At 43.2% G+C, this 18,000-nt stretch overlaps 1 protein-coding gene across 5 annotated transcripts in view; it reads right to left on the bottom strand.

The window, feature by feature from the left end:
• CHCHD6 (coiled-coil-helix-coiled-coil-helix domain containing 6) overlaps window positions 1–12,535 on the bottom strand; it is a 191,841-nt gene extending 179,306 nt beyond the window's left edge. For all 5 annotated transcript variants that reach the window (XM_075073085.1, XM_075073084.1, XM_075073081.1 and 2 more), the window contains exons 1-4: window positions 12,345–12,535; window positions 9,787–9,928; window positions 8,056–8,125; window positions 5,855–5,999 (exon numbers count right to left, since the gene is read on the bottom strand). In XM_075073085.1, the coding sequence (XP_074929186.1) occupies window positions 5,855–5,999; window positions 8,056–8,125; window positions 9,787–9,928; window positions 12,345–12,434 (447 nt within the window). In that variant the 5' untranslated portion in view covers window positions 12,435–12,535. The remainder of the gene's footprint in view (window positions 1–5,854; window positions 6,000–8,055; window positions 8,126–9,786; window positions 9,929–12,344) is intronic.
• Window positions 12,536–18,000: the final 5,465 nt, after the last annotated feature.

Raw genomic sequence — 18,000 nt, 5'->3', positions numbered from 1 at the left:
CCCCGCATGCTAAAATAAAAAGGGTTCATAAAACAGCTACATCTGTTCTCGGCCATTTGATAGCACCTTTCGTGTAAGAATCAAAGCACTTTACAAACACTCACTAAGAATCAGAGCCCCTCTGTGCAGTACTGCACATATACTTTCCATTGTACTGGAAGTTAATATTTATACACCGGACTCTTGCTAGAACGCGTGTCTATATAACGCAAATTTGGATATAACGCGGTCGCGGCCATAGATCCCAAATTTAAGTACTGTTCAGTACAATTTTTTTGCGTATAGACACGATAAATCAACCACTGAGTGCTCTCCTGTTGACTCTAGTACTCCATCAGAACGAGGAGCGCAAGCGCAGTCAACGGGAGAGCATCACCTATTCACGTACTGTAGCTGAAGTTGCGTATCTTAGCTGGACCCCATGCGGTAGTGTAGACAAGCCCTAAGATGATTGCTGTAGGCCTAGAAGGCCATACAAATGTAATGTAATAAAAATGTACAGGTATTTATCTTTAGAAAGATGTCAAAAACGTCGGGCAAAAGGAAGGCTTATTTGATACAGGAAAAACTGGATGCTATCAAATGACTTAGAAATGGCGAAACCCAGGCAAAGATTAGCTCCGATACTGGTATTAACAAGTCCACCTTTCATGGGCGGCTAAAGAATGCTGACAAGCTCGGAACTTACATTCATAACCTGGATGAAGAGTCTGGCCTTCAAAGAAAACGAGCCCATTTAGCAAATGATGCGGCTCTTGATTCTGCAGTACACACGTGGTTTGTGCAAGAACAGTACAAAGGCATTCCGATCTCTGGTCCGCTTGTAGCCATGCAAGCGGAAAAATTCAACCGGAACTTAATGGCAAATTCAGCCATTTCAAGGCGAGTTCGGTTTGGCTATGGTGCTTTCAGAAAAGACACGGAATCTCTCAGATTGCAGTGTTGGGAGAAAAACGCTCTGCTGATGCTGACGCCACACAATCATACCCTGAGAAGCTGAGGGAAATTTTACAGGCAGAGGGTTACTCGGACGGAGCAACAGGTTTAGAACGCAAACGAAACAGGAATTTATTATAAAATGTTGCCCGATAAAACCCTGGCTGTCAGAACAGATGAACGTAAGAAAGAAGGATATAAACAGCCAAAAGATCACCTTACTTTATTGTTTTGTATGAATGCAACAGGCTAGCATAAATTAAAACTATTGTGCATTGGAAAGTCTTGCACGCCTCGGTGCTTTCATCACATAAATGTGAATTGCCTACCATTTTCGTAAAAGAACTCCAAAAATTCCTGGATGACGAGATTTTTGAACAATGGTTCTTCACCGAATTTGTCCTTTCTGTGCAAAAGCATTTGCGGGCAAAACGCTTAGACGAAAAAGCCGTTCTTGTGCTAGACAACTGTCCAGCACATCCTCTGGCCAAAAGGCTCGGAACCCGTGACTGTAAAATAGGAGTTGAATACTTACCTAAAAACACGACTTCCAAAATCCAACCATTTGATCAAGGTGTTATCGCTATTTTTAAGTGGCACTATCGATGGAACTTGGTACAACAAATGATAGAAAATGAGTTGTCTGTCATCAACTTTCTGAAGAAGTTGACTATAAAAGACTTATTTTACATTGGCAGTGATTCCTGGAATTTATCGCTGAAACGATAAACCGCTGTTGAATGGTGAGACTGAGAGTGTCATTTGGTCACCCGCTCCTGGAAGAAAATGAAGAAAGCAGATCACAGTCTGACAAGGAATTTGACTTTGAGAGATTTACAGAGGAGAAAGTTGGAAGAACAAATATGGAGTGTATGCAGTAGCTGTGCCAGCAACTGTATGGGCTCAGGGTAACTGTTCTGCAACAAAACATTGAGTCCTGGATAAGAGGTGATGATGAAGCAGAAGAATTTTGTCCCGTTGCTGAAAGTTTAACAGATGACCAAATTCGTCAGGCAGTACGACCAAACAACATTCCAGAAGCTGAAGAACTGTCCTTCGCCAAGGAAGATGAAGTGAATGTCGTTCCAACATCAACTGCGACCATAGCCGGCTTAGAGTCTGCTTTGAGATGCAAGATGCTGAGCCTATAAAAATTATCCAGCTATGTAGTCTTTTGCAGTTTGCTAAGCAGAAGCAGCACAGCAGCAAGAAGCAAAAGCAACTCACTGACTTCAAGAAAAACTAGACTAGTTTATTAAAATGTCTACTTTAAATCTCTAATAAAGCAACACTTTTTTTTCTCATTTGTTTCCTTCAAGTAAGAGTCTATTTTCTAAGGTTTTCTATACTTTATGGATGTGACATTTACTGTATACAGCAATTTCATTTCAGCACAGTCCCCGCTATAATGCAGTACTTGGCATGGATCCCAAATCCCACATTCTAGCGAGGGTCCGGTGCATTATGAAGTACCTATGGGACCTGATCAGATCAGAGCCCTGTTGTGCTAGGTGCTGTACAAAGATACAGGAAGAATCCACTACATGCAGAGAGGAGTTAAGAGTTCATGCTTACAGACTGTTTCCATCCCAGCTGGTTCCACACAATGGTACAACACCTATGGCTCCTTAAAGGGTAAAGTTAGTAGTGCTGTGAAGTTCCTGCCATGAAGGGCTTCCTATGTAAGAAGTTTTACAACTAGAGAAACAGGCATCAAAAAGGATAAGTAACTTGTCCAAGTTCAAAAAAGAGAGGTCTTGCCAGAGTTTAGAATAGAAACCAGGGAGACCTTACTCCCAGGGTCCTGCTCCAACCACTAAACCACATATGTTCTCTGCCTGTTCTAAACTGAGGCCCTCCTGTAAGTAACGACTTAATTACATGCATAAGCCTGCACCAGGGTCAATTACTGATGGGTTAAGTGTGTACTCTACTTTCCGATCACAGGAAAGCATACAATCCAGTAAGACTGAACCATCACCTTACACAAATGCTATTAATAATAAAGGTCAGTGGATGAAAACTGTAAAGAACACAGATTAAACATCAAGTGCCTTCCAGCACAATCAAATGCCTTTCAGCACAATCAAAAATAAATTATTTAAAAATATAGCTGCTGTATTCAGGTTTATGGCCTACAAGTGCCATGGCGAAGAGAGAACATGGCTACACAGTAGAGGTACCTAATCAAGAGAAGGGTATTAAAAGCCAAATTATTTCAGCACCAAGCGCTTACTGCAAATCTAGAAGAAATGAGCTTTCCAACGATATGTGGCATGATCTTCAAGTCCTAATAAATTTTGAATAGCTGAAGGCAGACAACTCAGTTGCCCCAAATAAAACAACAGACGTCCCACACAGCACAGAACACCTGAAAGTTTACTCCCCCTGGCTTCCACGTGCATGACAGTGCAATCTTGACTGGCTGTATAATACAATCAATACCCATAAAACCACACACACACTGCTGTTTATCCTTTGCAGTTAGGGGCAAAAGATAGGGCAGTGAGGTCAAAGGATGGCCCAAATCCATCACTCCTCTCACGCTCCAGGCTTGAGGACAAGAGCCAACACTCAGTCACCATTCCAGACTAAGGGGCCAAGGAACTGGAAAACAGAGGAATCCTCACAAACAAGGATACTGACAGATGAGAGCTACAGTTCAAGGACAGGGTCTTGGACCTTCAAACACTAACTGGGAAGTTTTCGGGTGATGTGGAAAGATATTCATCCCTAACAAACAGAGGTCAGGCAGTTTGAGAGGCCAGAATGGGGAACCTTATATTCAAAAGGTGCCTGGAATTGAGAGGAAATAAATCATGGAAGAGTCCCCATAGTTTAAAGAGTCGACACATTAAATTTCCTGTTGAAGAAATCCAGGAACCAGTAACCAGCACCACTGCCTGACTCTTGTTAGAACAAAGTGGACAACCCAAAATTTCTCATTGATTTCTAAGGCTCTCAGATTTGTTTCATGTCAGTGATCGATGGAGGAGATTGCACAGCAATAAACTTTACCACAGTTTCTCTACCACCACATTCTGGGCATAGGCTGCATATTCACTATTTACTTTCCATGGGTTACCCAAGGAAAATCCGATTTGAACCCGCTTTGCGTTTACAAACTGTCACGTACCCAGCAACTCCATGCTTCATACTCTGGAGGATTAAGTGTTACATTCTGATGTGATTACACCATTTGTACATAGAAGGTAGGTCTACGCTGCAATTAAACACCCATGCCAGGCTCGGGTCAGCTGATTCAGGCTTGCAGGGCTCAAGCTATGGGACTGTTTTACTGGGGTATAGATGTTCAGGCTCAGGCTGGAGCCCAGGCCCTGGGAAGATGGAAGGTCCCAGAGCCCAGGCTCGAGCCCAACCGTCTACACCACCATTGAACAGCCCCATCGTCCGAGCCCAAATTGGCAATGGAGGAGCTGCAGGTGTTTAATTGTGGCGTAGACATACCCTAAGAGTCAGGTCCTAGTTTGTTCCAACCGTAAGAGCACATATCAGTGATAATGCTGACACACCTCAGTCACATTTTTCCCCGACAGCTCTTGTCTCTCTCACTGAGCAGTGTCATCTCCTCAGATTTAGAAATTAATTCTCTGACACTTTCTACAAAGGTGTGTTAAAGAAACTATCATCCTCCTGGTGGGCACGGAGTAAGTGCTACTTACCAGCTGCAACGTCTCCCCCAAATGCACAGCTCTTACCTGGCTTAAATATAAATTCCTTTTTTGTATTTAACCCTTCCGCCAGAGAGATCTCCCATCCTTAGCCTTTGCTGTTTCTTATAAAGGAAATCTCTTGCCTCACAGGGGTCACTTATGAACCACATCAATGAGATCAATATCAAAAGGCAGCAGGCTAGCATGTTGGCTCAATAATAAATTATGATACTCAGCTGTTCCAGAGTGCTTCAGAATGCAGGTCATGCACCTGACAAAGTGGGTATTCACCCACGAACATTCATGCTCCAAAAGTCTGTTAGTCTATAAGGTGCCACAGGATTCTTTGCTGCTTTTACAGATCCAGACTAACACAGCTACCCCTCTGATACTTCAGAACCAAGTTACACCTCACTATCCTACCCCAGAAGGTAAATATCATCAACATCTATTTACAGATGGAAATATGGAGGCACAGAGGGATTTGTGATTTAACCAAAGCCACACAGCAAATCAGTTTGGGAGGGAGAATGGGAAAAAGAGGAAGAGAAAAACAGGAATAGAACTTAGAACTCAACTCCCAGACCTGTTCCCTCTCTCATCTAGGCATTGTCCTTGTAATAAGCAGTGTGACTCTCGGTGAATTAGTCTAAATATCCACCTTGCTATCTACTGATACCCAGGACCAGTTTCACTGTAGCAAGCATCATCCTCACATTGTTATAATGGGACAGCTCATGCCACTACAGTTCAGAACAAGCTGCCAGTTCCTGTAAGACACTTTGCTCCTGACTATTCAGGTGTTTGTGTAACTTTACTCAACAGTCCAGATACAGCAAAGCTGAGACAGGTCAAGTCTGTATCTACATCAAAATACCCATTTCACACATGAAGAATCTTAGCAGAGCTCCATCCAGCCCAGGCTGTCACAATGCTAGTCTCTCCCAACCCTACATTTGCAGCAGGCTCTCTTGTCAGCCATCTCCACTCTCCCACAAACGATGCTCCCCCATTCACGTACTCAGATGCTATATCATTCTCATACCAGCTCAGCATAGGGTTAGTGACATGACAGACCTGCCAACTACAGCATAAGCCAAAAAGCAGGTGAAGGTTATGAGGTGATCACTACCATGGACTTGGGACTAAGCAGCAGTTGCTGAACTCATCACACAAATAAATGGCATTTAACTGATCCCTCAAAGGCCCTCCTCCTGCCTGGAAATACGTTGCTTTGTACCTACCAGCTGAACTGCTTTCTGCCTCTCTTCATTGGTGCTGTTCTTTTCCCGTTGGAGGATTGTACTGAGAGAGTCGCTGGCTGCCTCCCGTTCCCTCTTGGCCAGCCGGAGAAGTTCCTCTTGGACCAGTGCCTGCTCTCGCTCATACCTGCATCAGTGCCAAAGAAAGGCAGAGAGAAGGTGCTCAGCAGACTTCTGGCAACCGGTTCATAGGATAAGCTGCCCTACCCTTGGCCAGGAACAGAACAGGCAGAGGTGTCATTTACTTGGGACAAAGCCTGCTCACAACTCCCAAGGCTTCTGTGGGAATTCTGGAGCACCATGAACTTTAAAAGTGACCTGAAAGTTCAGTACTGAACAATTAAAAAAAAAAAAAACAAAAAAAAAAAATAGGGAGGGACAATGCACATAAACCTACAGTTCAGTTAGGTTTGGCTCTTAAATACTTGACAGTCACCTCAAAAACAGTGAGAATAAACGATTTCATAACCTATCTATAAAGCTGCTTTTAAAAAAATAAGATACAGATCACACAAAAAGAAGTTTGTCTGCCCAGCTGACTTTTGCTACCAACCCTACCTTACCTGTTTGCTTTGCTGGCCCTGTGAGGCAGAAGGAGCCCTCTGCAGAGTAAGTACGATCATTGATGTCAGGGAAGCAACCTTGAGACATGTCCCCAGTCTAAGCACCTGAACCTAAAGGACCACCATGGAGCAAATATAGTGCACCTAGAGATCCGTTTGCACTGCAGTAAAAGACTGCAACATGGCCGTGGCCAGCCAGAGTCGGCCTACTTGGGATTAGGCTGCAGGGTTAAAAATTGCAGGGTAAATGTACAGGCTTGGGCTGGAGCCCAGGCTCTGAGACCAACTCCCTTCACAGGATCTGCAACCTAAGTGTCTACACTGACATTTTTAGCCCTGCCACCCAACCCAAATGACCCTGGCTCTGAGACTCAGAGCTAGCAGTATTTTTTTTTTCCCCCAGTGTATTCATACCCCACCTAACCACCATTCAGACCCTGGGAGTTTCACATGCACAGAGGGACAGGCTCATCAGTACACAAGAGAAACCAGCAGACCTCTATGCCACTCTCTTTCTTTCACCACAGCATTCACTAAAGCATCTGTCCAGAAACCCCTGAGTAAGCCAGGACTGAAGACTACCAGCAATTCTGATTTCACCATCTCTTTAAAAAACAGAACAGAACCAACTTCCCAGAGAGTCCACTATGTGTGTCAGACACACAATTATGGACAGAGGGTTCAATGCACCACTTTTACAAGCTTGAATAATCAACAATAGCACTGAAGAGGACTCATTTTCATAGTCCCCAAAGCTGGACTTGTGCAATATGCAGGAGAAAGCATGGACATAGTAAGGGGAACATAACACAGCAATGGAAGAACAGGAAAAGGCAGTTAAAGAAGCTAGAAAAATATATGGCAACAGTTTTATAACAGACAACCCTCCATCAATGGGGAAGCTGGACCTCCTACTGTCCTGAACCCTTGGAACAAGCAGCAGAGACCCTTAGCATGAGACACAGAAAGCACCGTATTTCACTCAATTCACCTCATTCTCATTGTACCTCTACATGCACTGACACCTTGATAAGCCAAAATGCCTCATATAGGAAAAACCCAGAGCACAGTGGAAAAGGCTGACAGCCACCAGGTCTAGTGGAGCAGACACAGGAGAAGAAGCTGAAGATGTCCACACATACATTATTTCAGATATAACTACAGAGATTCTCAGTCACATACAGAGTTAAACTGATCAACAGATTTGAGGTCTGGGCAGAAGTTTCTTCAATGACTCAACAAGAATCTTAGGGGGTTTTCACTTTCCTCAGGATGCAAGAGCAGGCAGACCCAACTTTAGGCTCCAGTGGATGTATGTCTCATATGATTTTCTATGGGTAGTGGAGAAAGACAGGAGGAGCAAAGAATGCTATGTTTCTATCAACTCCTTCCCATTGGTTCCCAGCCCCCTTACCTGTCTCCAACCCCAGGAGTCACATGCTCTCTCAACAAATATGCCCAGTGGCCTTTGCCCACATTAAGATTTCATTTAAGACATACTATGCAACAACACATACAATCTTCACAGCACTGAATTCTAGAATGCAGCATTACACAGGGCATGTATGTGGCCCAGGCAGCACAGGTGGCTGTCTCCTGATAGGAAGAATGTCCCCCTACCTCTTGTACAGGTCCTCCTCTGCCTCAGAGGGCTTCCGACCAGAGCTACTGGCAGTTGGTGGATGGATTCCTGAAGAGACGAACAGAAGCAAGTGATGACTATGGAACAAAACACTGGCTACCAAATCATGAGAACAAACATTATCAGAGGGAAGAGAAAAATTCTCAACAAATGAGCAACACTCTACAAAGGGAACACTCAGTACAATAAGAAAAGTCAAGGGGAAAAAAGGAATAACTTTTAAAAAGTTTTATGGCTAAATTTAGCGTTGATGTAAGTGAGAGGCTGACAATACTGCCTTGAATAAGGCATAACGACAGTGAGCGTTATGCAAGCTTCCTCCATCTGAAGATACTAATGCACTTCAACCCTGACCCTCCTCAAGCACCCATGTTATTTTAATCTATTTTACACTCCTTTTCCCCAGTTCTGCAAAAGCATCTCTTCTCCAGACCTGCTGCATCCTTTGTAACTCCAGCACTGGTCTCTCCTAAGTACAGACCAAATTATAATCTATGATAAAGTGGTTTGGGACATTCACAGACAGGGACAAGGATGAGGCACTACTAACCCCGCTTTTAAAACAAGATTTCGGCCACAAATGAATGCTGGTCTCTGTCAGCAAAGGAATGGTCCACCAACCTTCTGCAGCACTTTGGATCCCAGAATGTTTCTGTTTAAGGCTTTTATGGGATCAATGACAAATGTACCAACAATATGTATTTGAGCACCATGGAGTAAAACATGAGTCAGCTGATTTGAATGAGAAAACAAGTCATTAAGCATGGAGCTAAATAGCTGAGCTTTGCCAGTTTCTCCTTTTCTCTTTCTGGTAATAGCTAGTATCAGCTCATGAAATTTTTCTCTTCTGAACCTGCAGAACAAATGACATGCATACAGCAGATTCCCTGTCCACTGAAAGGAGCTGATATGACTAATGCCCTTTTAGAAGCATGGTTGTAAGTAATACTCTACTGCTATCATACCTGTAATCCAAAGATCTCAAAAGACCCTTACCATACATTAATGAAGTCACACAAATATTTGGTGAGATGGGTATTACTACTATTCCACACATGGGGAAAACAGAGAGGCACTGAAAAGTCAGATGACTTGTTTAGAATCATACAGATTCACTGACAGAGCCAGAAACAGAACCCAGAATTCCCAGCCATTCTAGTTACCATACAACCAGGGCCGGCTCTAGACATTTTGCCGCCCCAAGCACGGCGGCACACCGCGGGGGGCACTCTGCCGCTCGTCGGTCCCACGGCTCCGGTGGATCTCCCGCAGGCGTCCCTGCGGAGGGTCCGCTGGTCCCGCGGCTCCGGTGGACCTCCCGCACCCTGCGGGAGGTCCACCGAAGCTGCGGGACCAGCGGACCCTCCGCAGGGACGCCTGCGGGAGATCCACCGGAGCCACCTGCCGCCCTCCCGGCAACCGGCAGGGCGCACCCCGCGGCATGCCACCCCAAGCATACGCTTGGCGCGCTGGGTCCTGGAGCCGGCCCTGCATACAACATTTTCTACCTCACCCAAAAAAAACTTTCTTGCAACAATATGAATGTCCAATCTGTGTAATCACACTGATACCCACATAGATGTAAATGCCACTCATCATAACAAGCACATCCTGACAAGGTACAAGTGTGTTATAAAGGCATTGACGACACCTCAGTGACCAACAGTGTCAATACTTTAGACTGCAGACATAGCGCAGATTGACAATACCTGAAGTAAACTTGGGCTTCCCTTCTGCAGCTTGTGGTGCTGATGCCGTGCCACGGGATGAAGGAGGAGGAAAGGAAGATGGTTTCTGGTCCCCTTTAAGTTGAGAAGTTTCCTTCATTCGGTTCACTACATCTTCAGAGAGCTACAGCAATTCGTTGGGAAGAGGTTAAGTTAGTCAATTCTTGATTTTTATTTTGTATTAAGAGGAGTTTTCAACAGGAAATTATTTTTTAATCTTGTTTCAAAATACTGCTAGTTATGCTATTTTAAAACATTATCTGAGATCAAGTTCTCTGTTGTTCAATTCACATTGAGCAAACATATTACATCAGGAAGTGATGGAGTTCAAGCAATTGAGTCTTAAGGCTAGATTGGATAACAAACTGGAGAACAAACTATAAGTATCAATCCTGTACGCACCGGGGGGAGGAGGAGGAGGCGGGGAAGGATTATTACTTCGTAGATCTTCAGTTCCTACTTTTATAAGACTAGGCAGAGTTTTTCACAAAACAATAATTAAATGGAGGCGACAAACGTGTCCAATTCCAATTGTATTGCCCATTTCCATACTTGGGTGCAGAACCACGGAAAGGTAGAAAATGCACCCAAAAGTCTCCTGAGAATTCAATTCAGAGTGCCTTTCTGCCCTTGCCTTTGATGGCATAGACAGGGCTGAACTGTTCTTCTGATACACCAATCAATAATTTTATACTGGTCACTCTTCCTTAATGGACAAAACTAAAGGGTGCTCAATTTCCATGCCCAGGCCAGACTCCCACTGACACACTTCAAAGCATAAACTAGACCATCAATTTTAGCTATGCCACTACTGCCCAAGATAAGCAGCATTTTAACATCTTGATTACATATTGTGATTTTGTCAGGTTGGTCTTAGGTCTTCAATTCTATTCCCTTCTGCTTGCACTATAAACGAAACACACAGAGCACCCTGTTAACAGATCCCAGGGTACACAGCTCAAACACGCACTGTAAAATAATCTACATAACGACAATGATGTTTTAGTGAAGACAAGGACAAAATTAATAACTAGAAAAATGAGTGTACTTCCTTGAAAGAAAATGAACTGTCAACACTAGCTAAAAAGTGTCTGAGATTTTTATAAAAAAACAAAATAATCCCCTTCAAGTTCCAAAAACAAGGAAGCCTATTTCATTTCCTAAAAGCTTGTGACTGGATTCAGCTTTGCAATTCAAACGAATGAGCCAGGGAGGCCTCTGTTCATTTAGCGTGAGCTCTTATAATGACAAATATTGGGACTCCCTGCATTTAGTCTGAATTCCTAGAGATCAAGGAATGGACCAATAACCATAAATCAACAAGTTTCTCTAATTCCACCACCATTCGTCTGAGCAGCAACATAAAATTAATAAAGCAATTCACTTTGCTGTGTAGTTGGTACATGGAGCTGAATGCTAAACAGGCCCAGTTAAGCAGCAGCAAAGAGAAAATTGATTAGGATTAGATTCTTCTCTATATCAAAGATCTACAAGAGGAATGTGAAACAGATCCTTGTGATTGTTCACTTCTTTTCTGCAGCTTCCAATCTTATCCAGTCTCATTCAGAAGGCCCTTTCACATGGGGCTAAGCAAATAAGCAGCCAAATGGGATACAAATGGCATAAAGGAAATAGGGCAAATGTGCAAAAATTTAAAGTAACAGAAGAGAAATAACAACAAGGAGTCCTTGTGGCACCTTAGAGACTAACAAATTGATTTGGGCATAAGCTTTCGTGGGCTAAAACCTACTTCATCAGCTGCACGGAGTGAAAAATATAGAAAGCATTATAAATAAGATAAATAAAGAGACAGGGGGTATGTCTACACTACCCACCAGATAGCAATCGACCTATCGAGGATTAATTTATCATGTGTAGTGTGGATGCGATAAATCAATCCCCGATTGCTCTCCCGTCCACTGCTGAACTCCAGCTCAGCGAGAGGCGGAAGCAAAGTCGATGGGGGAGCGGCAGCCGTAGATCTCGCATTGTGAGGATGCAAAGTAAGTGATTCTAAGTCAATCTAAGATACATTGACTTCAGCTACAGTATTCTCATAGCTGAAGTTGCATATCTTAGATTGATCACCCCCACCCTCCAGTGTAGACAGGCCAGAGATAAGAAAGAAACCGAGAAAAATGCACCCTAGTGACACCACCAATTCTATCTCTAGGGTGTCCTATCATGATGCTCCAATTCCCTCCCTGGAGAGGCATCAAATCTTCACTCTCAACAACTCCTATCTCCCTACGTGTCTACATTGCACCAGTCACTATAGTACTCAGGTGATATTAATTTAGGGTGATGGTCTTTCCCTTGGACGCTCTCTGAGCCAGTCAGCGCAGCCACCTCCTGCCCTTAACGTAAAATCTCCTCGAACCCACAAGAAGTCAGAGTGCAGGATGGATTAAACAGCTCTGGGGAAAGGCGCCAGGGGAGGTGCCTTTCAACTCACTATCAGGGCAACAATACTATGGGTGGGTGTCACTCTCTTCTCCCAGCCCCTCAGCACCTCTCCCCCCAGCCCAGCCCGTTCTCACCCTGATGCCCTGCAGCACCCGTACTCGCTCCTGCTCATCCAGCCCGAACGAGACCTTCCTGTTCCCGTGGCTGCTCTCGCCGCTCCCCATGCCGACGGGGCTGGATGGGGGTTAGCCCACCCTGTCCCTCACGCAAGCCGGGGCACACAGCCTCCTCACCTACACAAACTCTCCCTAGTTCACCGACCAACAAACCCTCGCCTCATTGGCGGCTGGCACGGGAGCAGCCAATGGAGACGCACGTTGCTGGCGGTGGCCCGCGGGGCAGGCTGGGAATTGTAGTCTGATCTCTGTCAAGGTTCCTCCAAGGGGTCTGTCGGTCTAGGACAGAACGAGCAGACCAAGAAGAGAAGTGACCGTGAGAGGGGGCAGCCTACTCTCTGCGAGCCCAGCTCAGGCCTGAATTAGCCACTGGGCATGATAGGCTGAGCCTAGGGTCCTAGCCTCCCACAGGGCTTCAGGGGAGTCCACTCCCAACCCTCTGGGAAGACATAGCCCTGCTATATAGCAGTACTGCCAATCCCCAAGCTTTTAGGGTGAGCAGATGTCCCAATTTTATAGAGACAGTCCAGATTTTCAGTCTTTTTCTCATAGAGGTTCCTATTACCCCACCACCACCTGTCCCAATTCTTCACACATGCTCTCCGGGCACCCTACAAGCTTTCCACATCATGAGCTAGGCAGGCCTTCAAAATAATGTTTTTTTTTTAAATAAATACCTGTGGGCTATTATCTTCTGAATTCTGAGTGTTTATGTTCACCTGCTTTGCATCTTCATGGATTTTCTCCACAACCACAAAGTCTTATAAACTTCCTTTAAATTAAAGCAGAGATTCTCATATAATCTCATGACTGCAGCGCCTGGGGCTGTAAGACAGCACTAAACACAGCAAAACCTGATTTTTTAAAAAGGAACTTTTAATGGGGCTGGTGGGGTGAAAGAGCATTTGACAACTTTGTGTCCAGTTAGCTGCCTTTCTTCCCTTGGAGTCAATCCTCCACCCCCTGCCTCTCTTTCATTGATTTATGGCTGCAGGACATATTAAGAGACATGACAACAGAAGAGAATTGCCATCAATTCTACTAGGGAAAGGGTAAGTAGCCATATGCTTTAAAAGAAAAGGCTGAAATGGTACAGATGAATATGACTATTCATAGCCAATAATAGAGACAGACTGAATGCCCATAGACTTGAGCAGTAAAGGTGAAGTTATTTTAACACAGAGACTAGAATGCTTAGACTTAAATAGGAAAGAAAGGTGTCATGCTTATTTACCTTGCATTAGCCAACGTGACACTTGTATTTTTATATCTGATTTTGTAAGCACATAGTTTTTAAGTGAGGTGAAACTTGAGGTTACGCAAGACAAATCAGATTATTGACAAGGTACAGTAATGTGGGAAGGTTGAAAGCCACTGTCTCAGAGAATTTATACTGAAGCAGGTATGTGGATTCTTATAGGGGGCATAGCTATGCATGGAATATTTATTGAAATCCAAAGTAATTTTAAGCTAATTAGATAATACAATTTATTAATACTGCTTTATCAGTCCATGGAAAACAATGGCAAATCTCTCATTGCTCAAAACATATGGTGAATTATTTGACAGCTTGATCCAAATCTTTTGAATTTTCTCATAAAAATTGAGAAATAAAAGAGGGCCTAATGTACATTAGGGGCCAGACAAATGGACACACAAAAGACAAAGACTATAATCATCCAAATACAGGTACATCATTACCCCAATAGATGAATTTAATTACAAAAAGCCTGGAAAATGGCTGCCTTGCATCCTGCCAAAAGAATTTTATTTTTTCAAAAATTTGCATCTGGCATACAAGAACAGCAGGCAAGCTTCAATCCTACTACATAGCAGCAAACAGAGAAGAAAATCTGCCACTATTGGATCTATCTAGTGATTCTGAGTGTATAGGTCATTCCAGAGATCTTAGGATCTAAATACACAAGGCTTTCTACAAGATTACTAAAATAAAAATTTTGCAAGACGAGGATTAGTTTTATGTGTTGGAGACATATTAAGGGTTTTACAGAAGGCAATTTGGATTTGCTCTAAGAGAAAGGCTTGGTGCTACAGTGGTGGAACTTGGAATCTCTTAATTTCTTTAATTTAGTGCATTTTGCTCAGTGAATACAGTTAATTAGCACAGTTAGCACAAATAAAATGTGATATGCTGTTGGCAAGATATGCCTATTTAATTATTGCACCACTAATGAGATTAAATATATAAACCAACAAATCACCATTGTGTTATGTTGTGATAGATAGCATCTTGGAGCCTAGTACCTAAGGTGATACTAGAACCTGTGTTTTCCCATTTAAACATGAAACTGTTAATTGTGGATTCAGGTTCTTGTGTAAATTCAGGTTCTTGTGTAAAAGGGATGCTTTTCCCATAATGACCACACTAGGACAATCCTTCCAAACATTTGTTAAAAAAAAAAAAAAAAAAAGACATGCAAAAGAGAAACATTAAAATTCTTGGAATTCAAAGTTAAATGGTTATTCGTTATATTATATTCAATATCCTTCATATTTCATTCACATTCAAGGTCTTTCAGAGGGAAAATGTTGATTTCAAAAGTTTCTTGCTGGTACCAGAAGGCTTTGTTGGAGAAAAATGTTTCAGTCTGCTGCTGCTGTTATTCTTGTTATGATCAGTCCTGCTCTTTAGGCAAATGCACACAAAAGAAGAGAAGGGAAAGAAAGAAAGAAAAACTTCTCTCTCACTGATGCCTGCTTAATTCACATGCCGTAGGCAGGATATGGTACACAGGTCAGTCACGAACTGGTGCATTTTATCCTCTTCACCCCATTCGCTTCCCCAATCTGGGATGACATCTGGCTGGTCTGCTCTGGTTTCTCCTCATTGGTCTTCCTTCATGCTGGTGCAAATCTGGTTCAAGTCTTAGCCTGTTCTGTCTTGTTATGAGGATGGTAATGTGGAGTTCAGTTAATTTCAAAGATGGTTAATCTTGGAACTGATTAGTTTATTTTAAAACCAGATGTGACCATTATTGAGTCTGACCTCCTGCATAACACAGGCCAGAAAATTTAACTAAGTGATTCCTGCATCAATACGATCACTTCTGGTTGTGCTAGAGCAGGGGTAGGCAACCTATGGCATGTGTGCCAAAGGCAGCACACAGGCTGATTTTCAGTGGCACTCTGACTGCCTGGGTCCTGGCCACCAGTCCGGGGGGCTCTGCATTTTATTTTAATTTTAACATGAAGCTTCTTAAACATTTTTAAAACCTTGCTTACTTTATATACAACAATAGTTTAGTTATATATTATAGACTTATAGAAAGAGACCTTCTAAAAATGTTTAAATGTATGACTGGCATGCGAAACCTTAAATCAGAGTGAATAAATGAAGACTCTGCACACCACTTCTGAAAGGTTACCAACCCCTGTGCTAGAGCATCTAATTTAAAAAGCTAGCTAATCTTAAAGACTTCCTGTAAGGGAGAATCCACCACCTCCTTAGGCAAAATTGTTCCAATGATTAATTACTTACGGGTAAAAATTTGCACCTTATTTCTAGTATGAATTTATCTAACTTCAGCTTCCAGCCATTGGATCTGGTTATGCTTTTTTCTTCTAGATTGAAGTATTTTCCCTATGCAGGGTATTTATAGACAGTGTTCAAGTCAAAGTCACCTTGTAAATCTTCACTTTGATAAACTAAATTGATTTTCTTTAGGCAAAAGCCAAACAGAAAAGAAAGAAAACAGAATATTACGGAGGGAATGGAGAGCAGGATGCTCATATCTTAGTTCCCAGAGATTGCTTTGGATTCAGCTGATTTAATTGTGATAGCATAACAGCTGCACTGTTGCCTGAATGTAACAAGAAATGCCTCCAAGTCCACTAGTGACGATATTATCTGTTGCATACAAGTTCACCAGGGTTACCCTGGGGACTGTAAGATCCTGCAACATGGATGTTGATGTTCTTTTCCCTCTATAATATCCTGAAAGGGAGTGGTTAGCTATCACGCTCCCATCAATTTGATCATTCAATCCAGTTTCCACTGTTCTGAGTATAGGCATTTCTTTCCATTTCAAGGAATTCCTAGTCCATCATTATACCAACATGTATCCTTGGAGGGCAGCTCACCATTCAATTTCATCTTAAACTCAATTCATGCAATTCCTTTGACAGCAGTTTGTGCTTGTTTTTATCACCAATTTTAGATAATGCTTTGTTGTTCAAGATAACCTTTCCTTACCTATCACCTACTTCGGTTCAGCAAGGCTTTTATGAATTATTACTATTTATTATGTGTATGACAGAGACACCCAGAGGTCCCAACAAGGAGCAGAACACTTCCTTGTACTGGATACTGTACAAATCCATAGAAAGACGCTCCCTGGCTCAGAGGGCTTAATATATAAACAGAAAAGGCAGATAAAGGATGTGGAAAAGGTATGCAACATACAAGCAGATTTGATCAGAGTGTTGACTAGCAGACATGTTATTTTCAAAGGGGCTCTTCCCTAGCTCAGATTTTAAGCATCCCATGCAACCTAACCTCTCTATTATTTGACTTTCCTAATTTTTAGAAGGAAGTTAATCACTTACAGATATAAAGCAAAAAAACTCTTGATATGTTGCTTGCCTCTTTTGTAGTTATACATTTGGGATAGAGGTGTTCAGATAAAGCTTAATATTATTAATTTAATAAATATGAAAACCGCAGCCTCAGTCCAACAATGGGGCTCTGACCAAACAGAAGGATCCCTCTGCGTGGATCCAGCTGCAGAAATCTAGGGCCATTAGATGGTTAGCTCTTTGAGGCAGGGCCCATCTTTTGTCCTGGTCCACGACTGGGGCTGCTGGGTTCTACAGCACAATACAAATATTGGTACATTACTTGCATTACAGGAGTATCTATGTATGGAAAGAAAGCAAAACATTTAAAACACTCTTCACACAAATAGCCACCTGGGATCTTCCCTAGGAGATCCTCAGAAATTTTGGGGGTGGATCTAGCAATCTAGTCCATGTGTGGAGCAATCCCTGCCATCTCCCAATGGAAAAAAGTCTGGGAGGAACTTGGTGAAGGGATGCTTACAAAGATTTCTACCTTCTAAGACCCGCCCCGCACCAGCAGGTTTTACTGCAGAAGGATCAGATCCAGTCCCATGGTAAAAGCAGGGATCCCGTAGCTCTAGCACCAGGTACTTTTTAATGCCTGGCCACTCTTTTGGTCTTCCTCCTGTGCCACCCATGCTGCTTAACACTACCATTCGGTAGCCATCTGATCTATGCAACTGCACTATTAGGGGCACCAAATACAAATGCAGTTGGACATAAAAGCCAAAAGACTGAAGATGCCCTGAACCACATTGACCTCTGCAACTGCTCATCCCAAACCACAGCCTGACACCGAGCCACTGGCCCTTCACCATAAATCACCAGCCCTACAAACCCCCTCCCCAAGGTACAGTCCGCCATTCTGAACCACTGCTCCCGCCAATCCCTCCCTAAACAGCTGCTCTTGCAGCTCCTCACCCTGAGCCACAGACATCCCAAGCCTCTGCCCCAAACATCCCTCACTCCAAACCACCACTGAAGCCCTTGAGTCCCCTGCTGAGTCCAGGGCCTGTCACCAAACATATGCCCACAA

Source organism: Chelonoidis abingdonii, chromosome 17, assembly GCF_003597395.2.
Source record: "Chelonoidis abingdonii isolate Lonesome George chromosome 17, CheloAbing_2.0, whole genome shotgun sequence".
Lineage (NCBI taxonomy): Eukaryota > Metazoa > Chordata > Testudines > Testudinidae > Chelonoidis > Chelonoidis abingdonii.
Note: the sequence above shows the minus strand (reverse complement) of the source record. Positions and strands in the feature narration are given on the sequence as shown.